This window comes from Pogona vitticeps, chromosome 5, assembly GCF_051106095.1.
Source record: "Pogona vitticeps strain Pit_001003342236 chromosome 5, PviZW2.1, whole genome shotgun sequence".
Taxonomy (NCBI): domain Eukaryota; kingdom Metazoa; phylum Chordata; class Lepidosauria; order Squamata; family Agamidae; genus Pogona; species Pogona vitticeps.
Genome location: NC_135787.1, coordinates 115,150,157 through 115,172,493, shown reverse-complemented (window position 1 = coordinate 115,172,493; position 22,337 = coordinate 115,150,157). Strand labels below are relative to the sequence as shown.

The 22,337-nt window shown below is 39.7% G+C and overlaps 1 protein-coding gene across 2 annotated transcripts in view; it reads left to right on the top strand.

The window, feature by feature from the left end:
- PTPN12 (protein tyrosine phosphatase non-receptor type 12) overlaps positions 1 to 22,337 on the top strand; it is an 82,115-nt gene that overhangs the window by 46,148 nt on the left and 13,630 nt on the right. For both annotated transcript variants that reach the window (XM_073000708.2, XM_073000709.2), the window contains exons 5-13: positions 3,755 to 3,793; positions 4,358 to 4,429; positions 7,196 to 7,255; positions 8,927 to 9,069; positions 9,637 to 9,703; positions 10,034 to 10,111; positions 10,229 to 10,327; positions 15,792 to 15,877; positions 20,100 to 21,061. In XM_073000708.2, coding sequence (XP_072856809.2) covers positions 3,755 to 3,793; positions 4,358 to 4,429; positions 7,196 to 7,255; positions 8,927 to 9,069; positions 9,637 to 9,703; positions 10,034 to 10,111; positions 10,229 to 10,327; positions 15,792 to 15,877; positions 20,100 to 21,061 — 1,606 coding nt within the window. The remainder of the gene's footprint in view (positions 1 to 3,754; positions 3,794 to 4,357; positions 4,430 to 7,195; positions 7,256 to 8,926; positions 9,070 to 9,636; positions 9,704 to 10,033; positions 10,112 to 10,228; positions 10,328 to 15,791; positions 15,878 to 20,099; positions 21,062 to 22,337) is intronic.

Genomic DNA, 22,337 nt, shown 5'->3' with positions numbered 1-22,337 from the left:
TATGACACGTATGACCGTTGTATCGACTCCTTCAGCATACTGTTTCTGGGAGGGATGTTGGCAAAGCACTTGGAAGTGGACTTGTGCTGGCTCATGATATCTTAACTGACCAAACATTTCTTGAGAAGTAAAGTCAAATATCTTGCAAAAGTGCAGTCTGGCTGGTGAAGTCTTGAAAATAGTGGTGTTTGCGCATGGGCAAGTGTCTTGTGCTTTTTTTTTCACCAGCATCCTTTTGTGCCTTAAGGGATATGTAGATATTTACCCTGTTTCCCCAGAAATAAGACCTAACCTGAAAATAAGCCATAGTATGATTTTTCAGGATGCTTGTAATATAAGCCCTACCCCAAAAATAAGCCCCAGTTAAGTTAAACCCCGCCCTCCACCATTGTGCAGCTTGTGCAGCAACCAGAAGAAGATGACACGACTGAAAAATAAAACATTCTCTGAAAATACAGTGGGCCCTCAACTTACGAACGGGCCTAGTTGCGAACTTTTCGGGTTACGAACCCGATCTCATCGCAAGTAGTAACCCTACTTGCGAACGTGGATCGGGTTACGAACTCAAAAGGCAGGGGAAAAGGGCAGGAAATTAAAATTTCCTGCCCTTCCTCCCTGCCTTTGGAGCTTTCAAAAGGCTTCCTCCGACATCGGAGGAAGCCTTCTGAAACATCCAAAGCCAAAACGGCAGGGAGCTTTCTCCCTGCCTTTTTGGCTTCGGAAGCAAGCTGGCCGGCCGGGGAGAAATTGGCTCCCTCCTTCCACCTGATAGTGCTCAGCCGGCACGAAGGGGACTCACCATTGGGTGGAAGGAGGGAGCCGATTTCTCTCTGGCCGGCCGACTTGCTTTTCCAAACGAGAAGCAAGCTGGTTGGCCGGGGAGAAATTGGCTCCCTCCTTCCACCCGATGGTGAGTCCCCTTTGCCCCAGCTGAGCTCAGCCCGGCGTGAAGGGGACTCAACCATCGGTTGGAAGGAGGGAGCTGATTTCTCCCCGGCCAGCCGGCTTGCTTCCGAAGCCAAAAAGGCAGGGAGAAAGCGCGAGAAGTTCGAACTTCCCACGCTTTCTCCTTGCCTTTTTGGCTTTGGAGGTTTCAGAAGGCTTCCTCCAATGTTGGAGGAAGCCTTTTGAGATCTCCGAAGCCGCCCATCATGGCGGCGGGGGAGACCCCCAGGGAGGTCTCCCAGGGCTTGCACACCACCATGAGAGACCTCCCTGGGGGTCCTCCCTGCCGTGATCGGTGCCTTCAGAGGTTTCTAAGGGCTTTCCCTGACATTGGAGGAAGCCTTTTGAAAGCTCCAAAGGCAGGGAAGAAGGGAGGAAGTGGAGCGCCGGGAGGCTAGAGCTGGCCAGGCGCTTGGCCGCTCGCCCCCGGCCGCGGTGGAGGCAGCGGAGCGGCGGGAGGCTAGAACTGGCCGGGCGCTTAGCCACTCGCTCCCGGCCGCGTGGAGGCAGTGGAGCATCGGCAGGCTTTGGACTGGGAAGTCCTTTTTAAAAAAGCTTTTCTGTGTGGGTTTTGGAGGGTGGGTTTGGACTGGGGGGGTTATGTTTCTGTGGGTTTTTGTATGTGTGTGTGTTTTTTGCAGCCCCAACGTGGGACTTGCTCTTTTTATTTTCATTTTTGTATTTTTTTGAAATGCTGGAACGGATTAATTCCGTTCCCATGCATTTCAATGGGAAGTGGTAGGTTGACTTACGAACTTTCCAAGGTACGAACGTTCTCCCAGAACGGATTAAGTTTGTAAGTCGAGGGCCCACTGTAAGCCCTAATGTGTTTTTTGGAGCAAAAATTAATATAAGACCCTGTCTTATTTTTGGGGAAACACGGTAGATCATAGCAGGATTTGATTGTCTAATTCATTTCATCTCTTTCCCATATGAGCCCACCTTAAGTTATAGGCATTTTCATGTTTATGTCTCTTTGTCATACCCTTTCAACCGTGGTTACATTGGCTTGCTTCTGGTAGAGAGGCAAAACAAAGAGTCTGCATCCATTTCTTGCTCTGAGATCAAGTGCATCCATGCTGATGCAGAATCTGTCTTTTGTGTCAGCATACACTTGTTTCACCAAAGCAGGCTTTCCTGTTGTTGGATTCTGCAAATGTTGGTATACAATTCCCATAATCTCTATCCATTATGGCAGGTGCGAAGAATGGGAGTTGTGCTGTAATAGCATTGGAGGAATCAGGGTTGAATAGAGTTTCTTGGGGAAAGAGCAGAAATGGGCACTGTAAGTTATTGAGTTGAAACTTTAAACCACAGTCCAGGGAGAGGTTTAAGAAACAAAGATTGACTTCATTGTGCTGTGCCACTGTCCTGGTTTCCAAATGTTAGACCATTATCCTGTTTGCTGTATAAACACTTGAGCGTAAAGACCTTTCCTGAACTATAGAACTGGGTTGATAGGAGTTAACCATGTTTGAAACTGCGCGGTATAACGTTTCTAAACGTCAGTCTTGTTTGGAGATGGCAAAACTTGATTTGAATCATTAATTCTCTAAGGCCTAGTTTGCAACTTCTGTGAGCACAATTCCAGTTTTTCCCCTTCTAGGTGCAACCTTTTACGTGTATCCCGTGCAGTACTACTGTTCTCTTCCTGAATGATATAATGTAATACAGTGGTGCCTCGCAAGACAAAATTAATCCGTTCCACGGCTAATGCCGTCCAGTGAAAATTTCATCTTGCGAAGCATGTTTTCCCATAGGAATGCATTGAAATTTAGTTAATGTGTTCCTATGGGGAAAAAAGTCAGAAACAAAAAAAATTTAAAATAAAGTTATTTACCAGGTACTGTAGACTGAGCCCGGCTCCTCACAGTGCCTTGGTAGCCCCCAAAGGCCGGAAAAAGAGCACCAAACAGCTGAGAGCCTAGACCCAGCAGCGAGGTGGCAGCCATTTTGTGCTCTTCTCCATTCCGCCCCCCCTCCTTGCCTCACAGCTGATGGGCGCTGGGTTTTAGAGGCTTCCCCAGCACCAAAAAAGGCAGGGAAAAAGAGCTGGAAATAAAAAATGGTGCTTTTCCCCTGCCCCCTGGGAAGCCTCTGAAAGCAGCGCTTTGCCGCGGGTGGCTGCCCCCTCATGCTCCCCCAGCGCCACTTTCAGAGGTCCCCTGCTAGTCCTCTGATGGTGCTGGGAAGACTGCCGGGGGACCTCTGAAAGCGGCACTGGGTGCGGGGGGGATGCGGGAGGGTGGCGGGCCTGCCCCCCACCCCCATGGCAAAGCGGCAAAGCCTCCCGGGGGCTTCGTCTTGCGAAGCAGGGCCATAGGAACATTTGTCTTGCGAGGCACGAAAACCCTAGCCAGACCCATTCGTCTAGCGGGTTTTTCGAGCCGCGAGGCGTTCATCTTGTGAGGCACCACTGTACTAGGATCTGTAAGTGACAGAAGTTAGGAAACCACCCACTGCATGAGTGGAACTGCCTTCATTCCATACAGTAGTACCCTTGGGCCCAAGCCTATTTATCAAAAGACAGTGATTGGGTTATACTTTATACACAGGCCTATTTAGTATGCATTTCAGTTTTTGGAACTAGTAAGTACTCTAAATTGTATATAAAATAGAATAATGCACTTGATGGGAGCAAGATGCTGGCCTGTTGAAAATGCAGTCTTTGACATGGCACATTGTTGTGTATTACCTTATAGGCCATTATGCTCTTTCTGTGTTGGAAGATCAATACATGCATATGTACATTTTTAATAGCACAAGGTTTTGGAAACTCTACAGTTACATTTCATTCCACTCCCCACAGATTATTGTAATGGCTTGTCGAGAGTTTGAAATGGGAAGGGTATGTATTAATATTTCTGACTTGTTTGGCAAAGCTAATGTGTTCTAGATGGTAATAAAGTTAAATCTAGACTTCTAGTTGCAATTAGCTTAGTGAACAAAGCTATACATTGCTGATATTACTGAGAGAAATATATTAAAGATGGTTGGTCTTTATATTGTGTCAAATGAAACTGTAATAGACTTTCACAGTGGGTGGATATGCTCAATGTACTAGCTATAGAATGAACTATAGTACTTACCATGGAACTTCGTTAGTGTGTGAAAACTAAATTGGGAAAATGAGGCTTTCAGATTGGTAACTGAAATGCCTGGAGTAAATCTAAGGCTAATCTCCACTAGATCAGAACCCTGAAAATCAGGGTAACCTTATTACTTGTGTCTATCAAGTCCCATTAATTTCAATGGGTATATTCTGGTTTCTATTTACATTGGGTTTAGCCCTCTGAAAATTTGAGAGTATCAGCAAGGATGACCTTGTTCATTTAAATGCAGTTGTGTATATATTCTTAACACACACACACACATATATGCTGATTTTAAAATTGTATTTTTTGGAGAACAGAAAAAATGTGAACGTTACTGGCCTTTGTACGGAGAAGAAGGTGTAAATTTTGGACCATTTCATATTTCTTGTGTAAGTATTTAATGAGTGGTTTGATTTATTATTGATTATCTTTAAACATAGTAATACAGTGGTGCCCCGCATAGCGACGTTAATCCATTCCGGATTAATCGTCGCTATGCAGAAACATCGCTAAACGGAATGGAAAAAGCCATAGGAACGCATTAAACTCACCGTTGAGCGAAGTTCCTCCATAGCACCACCATTTTCGCGTCCTCGGTAAGCAAGGGCAGGGCGCGAAAACACTTGCGGTGGCCATTTTAGGCATCCGGCGGCCATTTTGGAACCACCAATCAGCTGTTTATAAAAACATCGCAATGCGAAGACCGATCATTGCAGTGCAATGTTTTACCCATTAAAACATCGCAATGCAATCGCATTAGCGATCTAAAAAATTAGATCGCTATGCGGATTTGTCGTTAAATGGTGCACTTGTTATGCGAGGCACCACTGTAATTAGATGCTTTGAAATAACTACGGTACTCCCAATACTTTGGAGTTTCAAAAAGTGACTTATTAATTACTTGCAGTAATTTGAGTTTTTACACTGGTAATACCGTAACAAGTCAAGTCAATGCATGAGTTGTAAATTCAGGTTTGTAAGTTTGTACTGACATAACAATGTTGTGTATAAACTCAAGTAAATGTGCAAGATCAGTAGTAGTGTGATGGAGGCCAATTTTGAGGATTAGTAAGAATGGAACACACATACAGTGGTGCCTTGACTTACGAACGTCCCTACTTACGACCATTTCAAGTTATGACCAGCTCCGGCTGCAAAATTTTGCTTCTACTTGTGACCGGAGTTTTCACTTACGAACAGAAAAAGGCAGGGGAAAAAGGCAAGAAATTCAAATTTCTAACTGTAGGTGGCGGCGAGGCTGCTGCTTTGTAGCTCTTTCACCCCAGGAGTTAGTGTGGGATCTGAGGAGGCTTGGGACTGCCTGGCTTCTGCTTTTGAGTGAGTGTGTGTGTGTTTGCAGGGAGGCTTGGGACTGTCCGGTAAGGTAAGGTGCTGTTTTCTGCTTTTAAAAAACTGTTCTGGATGTTTTTGCAGCGTGGTTTTGAGGTGGAAGGGTTTATGTTTCTGTGGTGTGATGGGTCCTGGGGGGGTTTGTTGGTTGGTTGGGTCCTCCCCCATTTTTGATGGGTCTTGGGGGATTTGGTTGCTTTTTGGGGGTTTTCCCCCATTTCTGATGGGTCTTGGGTTTTTTTGCCTCCCCCCATTTCTGATGGGTCTTGGGGCGTTTGGTTGCTTTTTGGGTCTCCCCCCCATTTCCGATGGTCTTGCATGTTTTTTCCTTTGTTCTCTTTGCATTTCCAACCTGGTCCCTTTGTTTTCTGTGCATTTCTGATATGATCCGTTTGTTTTACGTGCATTTCCGACCTGGTCCCTTTGTTTTCTGTACATTTGCAACCTGCCCCCTTTGTTTTCTGTGCATTTCCGACCTGGTCCCTTTGTTTTCTGTGCATTTCCAACCTGCCCCCTTTGTTTTCTGTGCATTTCCGACCTGCCCCCTTTGTTTTCTGTGCATTTCCAACCTGCCCCCTTTGTTCTCTGTGTATTTTCGATCTGCTCCATTTGTTTTCTGTGCATTCCGATGGGTCTTGCACACTTGATTACTTTTCTCTTCTTTTTTCCCCTTCGGACGGAAGAGATTAATCACGTTTCCAATGAGTCTTGCAGTGATTTTTTTGGTGATTTTTTTCTTCAGCCAGAACAGATTAATTGCATTTCAGTGCATTCCTGTGGGAAATGGTGCTTCGACTTATGACCATTTCAAGTTACGTCCATCTTCTGGAACGGATTATGGTCGTAAGCCGAGGCACCATTGTATTAGCTACCTAATCAAGTAAAAGTGGTTTGAACAAACACTTTTTAAAAGGTTTTTTAAAAAACTGCACTAAAAGTCCTTAAAGGACTGCAACAAAGGATGCAAAGCATTAGGGAGTTCCATAAGTATGGGGTTGCCACTGATAAAACCCAACCTCTTGTACTCACCAGTTACATAATCTATATATTTACAGTGGTGCCTCGCTTAACGAGCGCCCGGTTAACAACGAATCTGCATAGCGATTTGGTTTTTGCGATCGCAAAAGCGATCGCATTGCGATGATTTAAATGGTAAAAATCGCTTTGCGATGATCGGTAAGCTGTTTCGCTTACCGATTTTCACATAGCGATGTTTTTAGAACAGTTGATTGGCGGTTCCAAAATGGCCGCCGGATTAAAAAAATGGCCGCCTGCTGTGTTTTTGCCCGGATTCCTCGCTTACCAGGCAGCGAAAATGGCCGCCGTATGGAGGATTTTCGCTTTAAGGTGAGTTATTTGCCCATAGGAACGCATTAAATGGGTTTTAATGCATTCCTATGGGCTTTTTTTCCACATAGCGACGAATCTGTATAGCGACGATTTTTGCTGCAAGGATTATCGTCACTACGTGGGGCATCACTACATGTGAGCTGTTTGTAAGCTTTTGTATGAACATTTGCAGAATAGTGCCAGTAGTAATGTTCCAACTGCTCTGGGGTACTTGGATCCAGCTGACTAATGAAGGAGCTTTAGCTTTGTAATGTTTCACATTTTTTTAAATGTTACATCTTCCTAAGGACTCAGTTTCATTTTTTTCCCTTTAAAAATAGGAGATTCAAATTCATTTGTCATCTTTCTGTGAATATAGTAATTCTCATTTCTGCTGCTGTTTAAGTTATTTGTATGGTGGAATATAGTTTTTTTTTTACATTTCTATTTATTAACAAATATTTCCTTTTGTTTAGGAAGCTGAACAAGTCAGAACAGACTACTATATTAGAACCCTGCTACTTGAATTTCAAAATGTAAGTAGAGAAAAGTTCTTCCAGTCAGGTTAAACATAATGGAATTATTTTGATACTTAAAAAAAAAAGTCAACATTTTGGCTGTTTTCGACATGTTTATAATGTAGATGAATGGCTTTCAATATGTGATAAGTGGCAAATGTTTATTTTGAAATTCATAAAACTGTTTTGCTTAGGATAATACAGATCACTTTGTCAACGCTATGTTCTTTCCCCATTCTCATGGCTAGAAGGAGCAGTGGACCATTGTAACTGCCAATTCAGCATAGGTGAGGAACTCCCATCATTCCTTACCTTGGTCATACTAGTGAGGGATGATGGGAGTTGCAGTCCAGTGACCTCTAGAGAAATACACATTCCTACTCTTAACTGTGTACAGTGGTGCCTCGCATAGCGATCGCTCTGTTTAGCGATGAAATTGCTTTGAGACACGTTTTTTGCGATTGCAAAAGCGATTGCTTTGCGATGTTCCCTATGGGAACCGAGCATCGCAAAGCGACGATTTTAAAACAGCTGATCGGCGGTTTCAAAATGGCCGCTGGGTAAACAAAATGGCGGCCCCACTGTGTTTAGGGATGGATTCCTCGCTTAAGAGGCAGCGAAAATGGCTGCGCTATGGAGGATCTTTGCTGAACGGTGAGTTTTAAGCCCATAGGAACACATTGAAGGGGTTTCAATGCGTTTCTTTGGGCTTTTTAATATCGCATAGCGACATTTTCGTTCTGCAGCAATTTTTGCGGAACAAATTAAATCAAACTTGTCCATTCATATTCTGTAAAACTGTGACATTGTAAGTAGCCTTTGCTGTTGTATTAACATATTACAACTCTATTTTATTAAGCATTATTATATTATATTAAACATTAAACATTATAGTGAGAAATTTAATTATGGAAATGCTAGAACTGTAGCAAAAGAATTTTAGACTCTTAGGACTCTTCTGTATGTGCAATCAGAAGTATGATGTGTTTGCCTCTTGAAATATAACCACAGAGGCTTGGAATCTGTAGTATGTGTATGCATGTTTCTTTAAAGTACATTATATTTATCATAATTAATATTTTTAAAAAGTATAATATATTATTTGATATATATTAGCCGAAGACCTGTTATTGTAACTGTGCACAGCATCATCAGCTTGTGCCTGTAAAATTGATTTTAAATTGATCAGATGTTTCCTGTCCTCCTGTTTGAGGTTCCGAGGCTCCCTAGGACACCCTTTTACCTAGGAGAAAATTTTGGGAGCCCTGGGGTGAGATGGAGTCTTTAACCACCAAAAATCACTGTTGAATTGCTGCCACTGGAATGGGGACCACTGCCAGCAATCTAATAGTGATATTTGGTGATTAAAGGCTCCCAGTCTTGTCCTGAGGCTCCCACAGGCTTTCCCAAGGGGAATAGGACCTGTAAGGAGTCTTGGAACCTCAAAAAAGGGGATAGGAAGAGTTTAATTTAAAATAAGTTTTTGCCAGCATAAGCTAATGATACGTTCAGCTTATGCCACACAAAATGGCCATTGTTGATTTATTATTTATTTCTTGTTTGTGTGATTTTGTTTGATCTTTTTCATTATATTTTTGCCATACCATCTCTATTACAACATAGTTATTCCACTTTTCTGTGAATATCTACCTGAACTTTGGACATGTAAAGCTATCTCTTTCCTCTTAGGAAACACGTAGAATATATCAGTTCCATTATGTCAACTGGCCTGACCATGATGTTCCGTCATCATTTGATTCTATTCTGGACATGATCAGTTTAATGAGAGAATACCAAGAACATGAAGATGTTCCTATTTGTATACACTGCAGGTATCAAATTAAAATTTCCATGTGATGGTTATTTTAGGAGACTATGGCTGAAATTCTGTTGCCATAAAATGTGCCATGTAAGGCTGATGATGTCATCATTGGGAAGCTGTTGGGGGCTGCAGGAAATTTTTAATTACCAAAAATTGCTGCTGTTGGGATGACTTCATTGACATTAACAACTCTATTGACAACATCAGCCTTACATGGTGTAATATATGGCAGGGCTCCCCAAGGGGCCATATCCCCCCCCCCCCCGGTTCAGAATGGTAGTGGTAAAGTTTATATCCTTATATAGGGTAGATAGACCTTTCAACATTTTGGTAAATAATTTTCTTGATGGGAAATTCTTGCTTTCACAAAAATATGAAGTTATTAAATAGTTTATTTTTAAGTAGTGCTTAGTTTTTGTTATATAATTAGAGTAATCAAGAATTTTAAAATGCCATCTGTAAAATACTTGCTGAAGAATAATGCTTCCCATTAATCGCTTCATATATATAAACATAAATGTGAAGTTTTCAATGTACTTTTCAATTACTTATGTGCTTATCTTTTTTCCTTTTATAGTGCAGGGTGTGGAAGAACAGGAGCCATCTGTGCCATAGATTATACATGGAATTTGTTGAAAGCTGGGGTAAGGAGGATTTATAGCAATCAAAATGCAGAAAAACTAGGTCATCTTATGCCAGTGATTAAAGTAGAGTTTTTATAGGAGAGTAAAGATGATGTACTTACTATATGTGTAAAATTGAAAATAATTTGAACATGAGATATAAGTTAATTGGTATCCTTTCACATTTAATTTTCCTTATAGCAATACTGATTTTGTGTGTGCGCTTCTAATTGTTGAAGCTTATTATAGAAACATGTTAAGATCAGCAAATTCAGAAAATTATGTAGCTTTTTGACTTTCGTCTCAAACTTTACTTTTCCCAAAAAAACTTTTTGCTCGTTTCTATCACAGAAGATACCAGAGGAGTTCAATGTGTTTCATTTAATACAAGAAATGAGGACACAAAGGCATTCTGCAGTACAGACTAAGGTAATTGTTTTTAATATAGAAATTCACAATAAGCTGTAGTGTGCTTTTTTTTTTTTTAAAGAGACTCTTTGAAATATTGTATGTATTGGTATGTTAATATTTGTCTTCATCCTGCAGGAACAGTATGAACTTGTTCATCGAGCTATAGCACAGTTATTTGAAAAGCAACTGCAAAAATATGAAAGCTCTGCAGATTGGAAAATTGCAGATGGTCTGGTATGTGTTTTTGTCACTTTTAAAGTACTGTAAAACTTTAACCACTCCCTGAAGTTGAGTTGTCTTTGTTTTGTTAGTATAGGAAGTAATGTGAAACTGAAAGTCAATTTAAAAAAAATATTTTCGGGAAAATGTTACATCCCATGAACAGAACTGCCATCTTCATGTCTGACTTCCTCGCTTGTGCAGTGATGAGAAGTAGAAGCAGACGGTTCCAGTGCATGTGAAGAGTATACAGTGTGGCACTCAGGAGCTTGGCATGTGACCACTGAGGTGACGTGACACAAGGGACTTTTCTTCCAATTTTTAATTCTGATATTAGCATAATAGTAGATAACAGTGCATGCATTTGGAGCACACAAAATCTGGTGATTCTTACTGGCAGATTTTTCTGGAGATGATTTCTCAGTTGCTTCATGCCTTGGTAGAAATGGGGCTTAGAACATATACATTTTGGCACAATGCTGGGCTTCTGTTGATAGAATAATAATAAATTCCAGTGGAGACAAAAGCAGATTTGATCCTCACTTCCCTGCAGCCCAAATGCATTCTCAAAACTGATTGTGGAGGTCTGTGAAAGCCTTGGGAACCATTTTTTTGCTTAGCATGGAAGACTCTTGTCAGGAGAGGAGAAGAACAATTCGTTGTGACAATTAGCAAATGCTGGAGTTTGTCCTTTGAATTCTCAGTTGCTTCATGCCTTGGTAGAAATGGGCCTTAGAACATATACATTTTGGCACAATGCTGGGCTTCTGTTGATAGAATAATAATAAATTCCAGTGGAGACAAAAGCAGATTTGATCCTCACTTCCCTGCAGCCCAAATGCATTCTCAAAACTGATTGTGGAGGTCTGTGAAAGCCTTGGCAACCATTTTTTTGCTTAGCATGGAAGACTCTTGTCAGGAGAGGAGAAGAACAATTCGTTGTGACAATTAGCAAATGCTGGAGTTTGTCCTTTGAATGACAGTTGTTTCCTTCTTTGGGATGGTGCCTCCAGTTTGTACATTAGCTGAATAGCTGAAAATAAAATGAAATGCTTCTCTTCAGTAAGGATGATTGCACTTATGCAATTTACAGTTGGAAATCCAGAAATTGTTTTTGGCAAGTTGTAGTTTAACTAGAATTCAAGTGAAATACTTTCAAATATGTACAGTTGGCTTAGTTATATGTTGAAAAGTTAGTGCATACTTGTTTACCTGTTTTACCAGTACAGTGGTGCCTCGCTTAACGATTGCCTCGTTTAGTGATGAATTCGCATAACGATGTGTTTTTTTAGAAAATAATATGCATCGCATAACGATGTTTCCTATGGGCGATTTTCGCTTAGCGAAGTTTGGGACCATGCTTCGCATAACGAATGCGATTTTAGGTCCCCTGCTTCACTTAACGATGTTTTTTTTTTCAATTAAAAAAGTGTCTTAGAAGGGTCAAAAACGGTTCTAAATGCTTGGATTCGTTAGAGGACCCCTTAAGTCATGTGCAAACCTGATTTGGCTTTGATCTGACTTTTCGTTAATTTTTTGTGAATTTTTTTTTTTGGCCCATAGGAACCAATGGACCTGTCAAAATCTGACAGCTCCATGCTTTCCTATGGGGGAGAAAACAATTTACAAAAAATTAACGAAAGTTCAGATCAAAGCCAAATCAGATTTGCACACAACTTAGGGGGTCCTCTAACGAACCCAAGAATTTAGAACAGTTGCTGAGTCTTCATTAATTTTTTGTGAATTTTTTCTTCCCCCATAGGAAATAATGGAGCTGTCAGATTTTGACAGCTGTCAAAAGTTGGGGGGAAAAATTCACCATAAATTAATGAAAAGTCAGATCAAAGCCAAATTAACTTTTGCTTCCGTTTTAGAGGGTGCAGAAGCTAATCCAAGCATTTAAAACCATTTTTTACCCTTGTATGACACATTTAAAATTGCAAAAATTGACTTCGCAAAGCCATTACAATGTATTGAGTCAGCTTCAATACATTCCAATGGAGGATACATTGTTTCGCTTAGCGATGTTTCCTATGGGTATTTTCGCTTAACGACGGCAATCCATTCCAATTGGAATGGATTAACCGGTTTCCAGTGCATTCCTATGGGAAATGGTGTTTCGCATAGCGATGGTTTCACATAGCGATGTTTTTTTGGAACCAATTAACATCGCTATGCGAGGCACCACTGTACTTCCTCAAATTTCTTTGACACATTTCATTTCTAGATAGCAGCAATTTAAAAGGATACTGCACAGTAACCTTTTAGCAACTAAGTAACTGCAGGCAAAGTATTGATCTTTCAAATGAAACTATTTGGCTTTTAGTTAACACAGGCCTCTATACAGTTCTGTGATTCTTCAGTTTGTGAAGTAAATAAAGTGGGGTCTCTACTTAAGAACTTAATCCGTATTGTAGGGTGGTTCTCATGTTGAAAAGTTCTTATGTTGAATCTGCATTTCCCATAGGAATGCATTGAAAACCATTTAATGCGTATCTGCTCTTTTCCGTCCATAGAAACTACAGTGGAACCTCTACTTAAGAACTTAATCGGTTTTGGAATGGTGTTCTTAAGTTGAAACATTCTTAAGTTGAAGCAAAATTTCCCATAGGAATGGACTGAAAACCAATTAATCCGTTCTGGCTGTTTTTTTGTTATGTAGAGGTGTGGTCGTACATTGAAGCATTAGTTCCCATAGGAACTAATGCAAAGCTGGTTAATACGTACTCTAGCACTAGGGGGAGAATTTTTTTTAACCTAAGATGACCTAAGGTTAAAAAAAAAGCAAGAAAGGTTTTTTTTTCCTGTTCTTATCTTGGATTTCTGTTCTCAAGTAGAAGCAAAATTTAGCAAATGGAGCTGTTCTTAAGTTGGATTGTTCTTAAGTAGGGACGTTCTTAAGTAGAGACCCCACTGTAAGACTCCTCTTATGTTGGACACTTGACTCCTCTTACATTGGTCTCATCAATGAGAATGTTGATGTCCCATGAGGCCAGCTGATGCATTTGAATGGCAGAGTCTTAGATTTCTTCACCAAATTGCCAGTTTTTAACCCCTTTCAAATGAGTTCTCCATGAATTATAGAGAACGTAGAGGAGGGGATCTGTCTTAAGTGTCCTAGTTCAGCAGACATACGGTGAGAGAGATTTGTGCTGCTTTTGTTATTTGCAAAAAATTATGCTAAAAAGCAAGGTGACTCGAGATTTGTCATTCAGATATAAGTGCAATATTCAAGAAAGTGGCAGGGTTTTCACTTGGGGAGTTCTTGAGAAAGGCCTCTAAAACTGTTGGGAATGGAGAGCAGGTGAAAGAGACTGGCTGTTTCTGTCATCTCAAAACCTTGAAGATAAAATAAAATCTCTGGATTTACCTGAGAACTAGAGATTCTGCAAAATCTCTGGGTTTTCCTGAGAATTAGGAGACAGAGGATGCGTTATATTTTTTCCTTGTGAGTCTTTTTATATTGTGGAGCAGATCTGTGAAATCTGTTCGTATTTTCATGAAACATATCAATAAATTTGAACATCGGTTAAGGCTTAGGTTGTGTGTTGCCTGATGTGCTAAATATGATGATAGTTAGCAAAGAAGTACTTTAATTCCTTTAATAGTCAAAACTATGGTTCCTTTTTCTAGGATTCTGTTTGGTTTCTCTGTTTTAGCTAAAGCCTTGGCAGAGTAGGGTAGAGCCTAATTTCAGTGTTAGTGGGCCTGTCTTTTTCATAAACCATGTTCTGCTTCATAAGCATATAATCAGCTTTTGAAAATTAATAGACCAGGCTATAACAGACTACATAACATCTTTTGGATCAAAGCAAATTCTTCCTTAAATATAACTACTAAAATACAATAGAATAACCTTTGTCTAGGCAAATGACCAATAGGTTGGCTGAAGACAATCTGATTTACAGGGGCAAGAGGTTTTCTTCTTAAAACCACCATCTGTTCTCTTCCACAGTTGATGAGCTCATTTCACAACATGCATTATAAATATTTTGGCCTTCCTTCCTTCTTTGCTTCCTTCCTTCCTTCCTTCCTTTCTCTCTCTCTGCCTGCCTGCCTGCCTCCAGTTTTCACATGTTTGAGAGCCATAACATTTGGTTCATTAGTTGTGCACATGATGTTGAAGGCACTGGGCTGCTCCATTGATGCTTTAATGCAAAAGGGAATGTAAGTAAACCTTTGTCCCTAAGCAGTTGAACAAAAATACTTTAGTTGTAAGTGTAATTTTGTTAATGTTTTGTAGTGGCAACAAAATGTGTGGAAAATATGATATATTGGGTAGGTGTTGATGGTTCCTTTGGCTCGTTCATTGGATCACTGCTTTTAATCTTACTTATTGAGTTAAGCTCTTGGACTTTTTATTTGTAGATCTCTAGCAGTCTGCCCTTGCCTCTGTTCTTTCTTTAACCCCTTATTGCTCTATACAAACTGATCTCTCTGTGCCCTTAAAACCTTCTCTCAAACTCTGTTGCAATGTATTTCATTTTATATAACTGGGGGAAAAGAATCCTATCAATACAAAATTATTTGAGCAATATTTTTAACAAACAGAGCCTCTGATTCCTCATGGTTTTTGCCTGTTTTGGTTTCCTTTTAAGATATTAGTATGTTTTTTGAAAAGGTCTGTGTTGGTAAGTACAGCAGAAATAAGAAATAAGCTGCTGCATGAATACAGCAAATTAAAAATATATTAATATGGATAGGAAATGTTATTTCAGTTTGCACAAATTTGAGTTCCACAAAAATAATAGATGGAGAAGCAGGGAAAGTTATCCATATGTAACTCAGAAAATGAAACTGATTAGATAGCAAATGTGGGATTTAGTGAGTCTTGGTCCATGTCTTGTATCATGTTTTCCTTTCAGATCTTCTTCTGAAAATGAAGTTTATTTGTCAATGTCTCCTTTATCCTGTAGAGGAGATCAAGTTCAGAATACATAATTTTCTCTTTGTTTTACTCTAAGATTAATAACAGCTTCTGTTTTCTGTCTTTGCTTCACATAACTTGAAAAAAATAAGAGACACTAACATACTTTTAATTTTAATATGCCATGATAGTTATGAATAAAACAAGTTATACATAAACATTTTTTGTTTCGTGAACTAAGAAAGTGACTTATAGTCATTAATGGCACTTAAACAGTTGCATATTTCTGTTTCTCTACATTTTTCAGCCCCTGGACACTATTGTCCACCCTTAAATCTTATGTTTACTATTCATGCTTAACTTTGCATTTTACTTATACTCAAATAAGAATCTGAACTAAAAGTGTATTCTAGCTTTTAACTCTTCCTATACACAGTTATGTTGAAAGGAAATGCCTACTTAAGTAGAATCCCTTAAAAGTTTAGTATTCATGCTTTAGTTATGATTTGCATTTTCATTATGTTTCTAGAATTTATTCTTTTGATTCTGTTTTCCATGGATATAGCTCTTAATCTTCGAATAAATCTCTTGGGAATTTAATTTTCTTGATAGAATGAAGTTACCATAGAGAACACCATCAGTTCTGGAGACCTCGAGAAACAAGATTCTCCTCCACCGAAACCACCTCGTACTCGCAGGTACTCTTAAAGCAAGGAATTGTTTTGATGATTCAGTAGAAATAACTTAGTATGGATCTGTTTGATTTCTACCAGTATGTAAGCCTCATTCAAGTGTTCTTCTCGTCACATGATTGTGGGATGAGCAGGAAGTGCTAGTTAGTTCCACCTCTGCTGTCACATCCTAATTACTGGCCCTGTTGCACTCTAGGATGGGGAAACAAATAGCTGCAGTAGGAATCCCACTGTTTTTATCTAGGTTTCTTGTGCACATTGTGTGCTGTATTCTAAACTTCATGGGCGCACTGTGTCTGAGTAATAGTATTTGTGCTGCAAGGTTTTTCTTTCAAACTGTAGAGGGCATCAGGGTGCAACAGAGGGGGTAGACTTAACTAGGAGGTCCATGCTTTCACCTTATGCACTTTTTGGCAGTTAATAGGAAGCTTGCGTAGGATTTTAGTTAACACATTTGCATGAACATATTTTGCCAGCATCATAGTGTAATGGCCAATAAATAGTTTACAAATTTTCAAAGGGGTAGTTATGTTAATCTTTTTCAGCAGACGTAACAAAACAAACAAAAAATCAAGGTCTTGTGGTATCTTTAAAATGAGGAGGCTTTGAGGGATGTGAGTGGATGCTGGGGTGCTGGAGAGCCCTTGAATTGCCCTCTGTAGGATGCAAGGGAGCTTTTTGAGGCAGACAATTTTTTAAAACTTGGCGTGTATTGGTATGCCTCAGCAAGAGTTATTAATTAATGTAAATACAGTGGTGCCTCGCACAGCGAGGTTAATCCGTTCCGGATTAACCCTCGCTGTGTGAAACATTGCTGTACGGAAGTAAAAAAGCCATTAAACTACGTTTAATGCATTCCAATCGGCACGTTTACTTACCGTACAGCGATGCCGGCAGCCATTTTCGCGCCGTCCCCTCGCAGAATGAGGGCACGAAAATGGCTGCGATCAGCTGTCTGGCGGGTCCAAAATGGCCGCCGGAACAGCCGAAAGGGGCCGGGGCGCAGCGTTTTTGCGCCCTTGGTAAGCAAGGGGAGGGCGCGAAAACGCTGCCGGAAACCCCGAAATGGCTGCGCGCAGCATTTTCGCGCCCTCCCCTTGCTTACCAAGGGCACGAAAACGCTGAACCCTGGCCCCTTTCGGCTGTTCCGGCGGCCATTTTGAAGCTGTGGAACAGCTGATTGTCGGCTCGCAAAGCGAAGGTTGGTAAGCGAGCAGCTTACCGACCTTCGCTCTGCAATTTCCCGCCTATACGGGCACCGTTTTGCGATCGCATTTGCAATCACAAAAACGGCCTCGTAGAGTGAATTCATCGCTCTCCGAGGCGCCCGTTCTGCGAGGCACCACTGTAGTTGGCTGATATACAGAGACTAAACTTATATTTTTGAAGTATTGAACCAATGACATCTACTTATAATAAGCAGTTGGTTGTGTTGAGGCCAGAGTTTTACCAAAGAAAACAGCTGTTGGTTATACACAAGACTGAAGAAAAGCAATCCTGAATTCAGTGTTTCTTCATATTCACCAGGGACAATTTGGACAGATACAGTCGTGCCCCATTTAACGATTGCCCCACATTACAACGAATCCGCTTTACGACAATGTTTTTGCGATCGCAAAACAATGGTCTAAATGGGGGAATTTCACTTAGTGATGATCAGTTCCCTGCTTCGGGAACCGATTTTCGCTTTACGACCATCAAAACCAGCTGATTGTCAGGTTTTCAGAATCACTGCCAGGTGCTTAAAATGGCTCCCCGCTGTGCTTAGGGACAGATTCCTCACTATACAGGCACCGAAAATGTCTGCCGTATGGAGGATCTTTGCTGGTCGGTGAGGTTTTAGCCCATTGGAATGCATTGAGGGGTTTTCAGTGTGTTTCAATGGGCTTTTTAATTTCGCTTTACTGTACGATGTTTTCGCTTAACAGTGATTTTCCTGGAACGGATTAACGTCATTAAGTGAGGCACCACTGTACTGCAGATTGCAATTAAGATAGAAACACACTTCTTATATATTAGGATTATAATTACCCCTGCTAAATTGACCTTTAATTAATAATATTCAAGTACTTTTATAGCACACTGAAGAATCTACCATATTGAGGCCTCGTTCAGACTTTTATCCAGGGTGCAGCAGTGTTTATGGCTGAGGAACAAACATCCTCATCCTCATACATTTGCATTACCTGAAGGCATCTCCCTTTAAGGGAAAAACCTGTGTAAACTGGATGCTCCATATTTTTGGCGGGGTATTGTGATCCCATTCCATCATAATAAGACTGTCATTAGCTTTGTCTAAATCTTCCTTTTTTACTTCATAGTTTTTTTATTGAAAAGTTAATGATGTGTTGATTTTGAGAGTGCAAAAAAGATGAATTAACCAGATTAAAATGTTTCAATAGTTTCGCTACTTCATTTCAATCTTGGGATGATGATTTGTTAAAACAGTGCTCAAATGAAATTAGTTTATTACAGTTTACGTGCATATTGGTACCAGTTGTGTATATGTTTGACTGAGACAAGAACCATTCTTATAATAGTTAACCATATCCCATGCATATTTTTTGTAATTTATTATTATAAAAACAGGGGGAAATAGAAAAGCCGTTGAAAAAGGCATATAATAGAAGTAGTGCAATTACAATGATACATATAAAAAAATCCTAAGATATGTTTCTGTGAAAGACTTCCATATATCTTTACAATATTTCTTTAAGATATGTCCATGTTGCCCTCTTCCATGTTGCCCTCCAGCATTCCATTTGTATGCTGATAGGAGTTGTGTAGTCTTCTTTCCACTGAATAATGGGTGAGCATTTATTTTCTAGTGTTGAAATAGAAGTCTTTTAACCCCAGTAAGAACACAGAGAATCAATTTTTACTGACTTCTCTTTAATGTCCAGGACGTGGGCAAATAATTTAAAAACACATAAATATCAACAAAGGTGAGGGATTGATCTACTACAAAATTAATGAGTAATAACATAGCCTCCAAAATATTCTATATTAATGGTATGGGAGAATTTAGAAATTAGAAAAATCCTCTCATTTGTAAAGGCAAGTTTTAACTCCAACCTGGAAATTGGAGTTCTGTCTTTTATGGACTGTGACATTTATAATGGGGCACTGTCAGTCCCGACTGTGTTACACACTTTTTTTTGCCTTCATATTATCCCTCTGTGAGTACTTAACATGATTTTTTTTTCATTTTTCACTAGAAGCAGCTCAAAAGATTGGGTTGTGGTGATTATTTATGATGCATTCTATGAATCTGTCCTGTTGTAAAATCTTATGGTTTGAGGGGAACTTGGAATTTGCAAGATATAGAAATTTGTGTGTTGTCCACAAAGGTCTTAGGCAGGTCTCCTGGCCTTTGCATATGCTTTTATGTCAGGGATGAGGGTGATTGTTTAGATTAGAGAGGACTGAAATAGAGCCTAGTGTTGTTTATTTTCGTTATTGTATTTATAATTTTTCTTTCTGTCAGTGAAGTCAGAGTAGCTTGCAATTAAAATAATGGTATACAGTGTAACAAGCTTAATATGAACAAAAAAGGGCCCTAGGAGAAAAGCAAATTCAGGTAGCATTCTTATATAGTGTATCTTTGTTTTGTGTATAACTAGTGCATTGTGATTTGTGTACAGCACCTCACTTAACACCATTTGAATATTGACAATGAACTTTTGAAAGTACAGATTTCTATAAACTTCATTACTTAAATAAAATGTTGATAAATTTTGTTTCAGTATGTTATTTGCGCAGTTCTGCTAAGTTTAATTTTTTTAGTTTTAGGAGTCTGCATTTAGATATTGTAGATTTGACACATTTGCTCCCAATACACTGTCCATCAAATTTTAGCACAAGAGGACATGGCTTTCTTGCCAACAGTTTATAAAACTAAAATCAACTTTACATTGAATAAACAAGTATAATGGGCTTGGGTAGTTTCTTAGAGACAATAAAAACATGTCCTTTTCTTAATGGAGTAAATGTGTTCTTAGTTGTTTGTGTATTTCTGGATTTTGATATGACATTTTGAAAATATTTGATGCAATAATTAAAGATCCCTGTATATTTTGAAAATTGCAACTGTTATACCTGTTAATAACTGTGATTGTAATCTCTCGAGTTTAGAGCTCCCTCCCCCATTTCTGTTCTGGATAAATAACTTGTTTACAATACTTATGCATCTTTATTATGAAGTGCTTAATGCAATGATTTTCTTTAGCTGCCTTGTAGAAGGAGATGTTAAAGAAGAAATTTTGCAGCCTCCGGAGCCTCATCCAGTACCACCCATTTTAACACCATCACCACCTTCAGCTTATCCAACTGTCACAACTGTTTGGCAAGACAATGACAGATACCACCCCAAGCCAGTATTGCATATGGTTTCTTCAGAAAAACCAACAGACCTGAATGAGAACTACAATAAATCAGCAGAACACCCAGGGAAAAATGATGTCTCTGAGCATACAGACAAAAAGATGGAACGCAACTTGAGTTTTGAAATTAAAAAAGTACCTCTTCAGGAGGGGCCAAGGAGTTTTGATGGGAACACCATCCTGAATCGTGGACAAGCCATTAAAATTAAAAGTGGCTCATCTTGTGCACCAGAGAAGACCTCTAAACCACATGAGCAAGGCTCAGGAGATGCACGTACAAACACTTTACAAAACTCCTGTGTGGAATGCAGTGTGCAGCCAGTTAATAAAGCTGTAATATCCTCACCAGATGGATGTCAGTGTGTTATCAGTTCTGATGTTCTACAGAGGCCAGACTGTTTACCTCTGAAAGAGAAGGGGCATGCCACATGGTCTATACAAGGAACTCAAAATGCAGAGCCAGTGCCAACAATGGAGAACACAACTTCAGCTATTTTAGGTCATGATATGCAAAATTTGTCTGTAGTATCACACTCACCATCTCAGGTGGAGCCTACTTCCAGTGAATTGGCAGATCACTATGAGAGCAGCACACGAGCACCCCTTTGTTTCACGAATCCTCTGCATTCTGATGATTCTGATACAGATGAAAGAAACTCTGATGGTTCCATTACTCAAAGCATGTCTACTGTTTCAACTGCAAGTGCCACAGTTTCTGCAGCTGCTAATATGGAAAATGTTTCTGCCCGGAAAGTATTCTCAATGTTCATTGCAAGACAGGACAATCCAACTATGGTTCATTCGAAAGGTAAGCTGTGCCTAATTTTACCTAAATAGTTTTGAAAAACGAAATGCATACTGTTGTAATAAAAGTCTGCTCATGTAAGGATGTTTCCTACACTCTTCTCCTTTTGCCTCTGTTGACCAGCATGGCTTGTGATGTGAGAGGGCAGACTCACTTAAAATAGGGTTTGAGATAAGCTCAACTGATAGTGGAACTTTTAAAGAGAGTTTCTACCTCAGCTCCCTTCTTGTGCATCTTTGTTTTCCTAATTCTCCATCTATACAATGTTGAATTGTTTTAAATTTTGAAGGCTTTAACACTCTAGTCCTTTACCCTTTCCTCACTCCCAGCCCATGCATGCTGGAAGATGATAGGATTTTGCTAGCCTGACTTTTTAAAAATAGTTTTATTATTATAAAATTCATACATAATGTTCCGTTCATAAAATAACAAATCCACATGATGTGACTAAAGGATTGCTGAGTGTTAGTGTGCTGTATTAAGACTTGTTTTTTTTAAATATAAAATTTACTGGTTAATATACATCTGCAGCCTGGGTCATCCTAGTGTATAGAAAATAAACTATTCTGTTCTGGAATGGAAGGAAGTAGCTTTTTTACATTTTTGGTCTGACAAATATAGGACCTCCTAAGTTTATTATTAGAGCAAACACTACGGAACATACAATAACATGTTGCAGTGTCTCACCCACCCTTAATAATATTTCTGATCAGTGCTTTACCTAATGGACCACTCTAATGCACTCGTGCGTTGCTTATGTGTGAGAGGGAATCAGGCAGGGGGAAAGAGAGAGAGAGAGAGATTGAGAGAAAGAGATTTCGGGAGGATAGGAAGGGGAGAAAAGTTTTATTTGTTCATTCTCCAGAAACACACCTTGTTAAATGCTTAAAAGTTCCTTTTCAGAGTTAGCTGCTGAATAAGTGTGTTATAGTTGTTATGAGCATTAGACCATATGGAGAGATTCAGTTACAGATTCTCCTCCTGGATACAGAATTCTCTCAGCAACTTAGAAAAATTTTGGTATCTAAGTGGAATAAATGAAAAGGGGCATATTGAGAAGTAGGTTTTCTGGATAAGAAGGAAGAAGAAAATATTCTTTTTCTTCCCCCCTCTTCTGAAATAATTCTAGATAGTGCAGTACAGGAAGGGAAGTATGGTTATCATCCTTCCAGGTCCCTATAAGCTGGATACTTTTAAGGGCTCAGGTAGGCTAATTTATCCCTCCTCGCATAGAGCTCTACCTTTAACATTCTGTGTTCAGCTGCTCTAAACATCCATT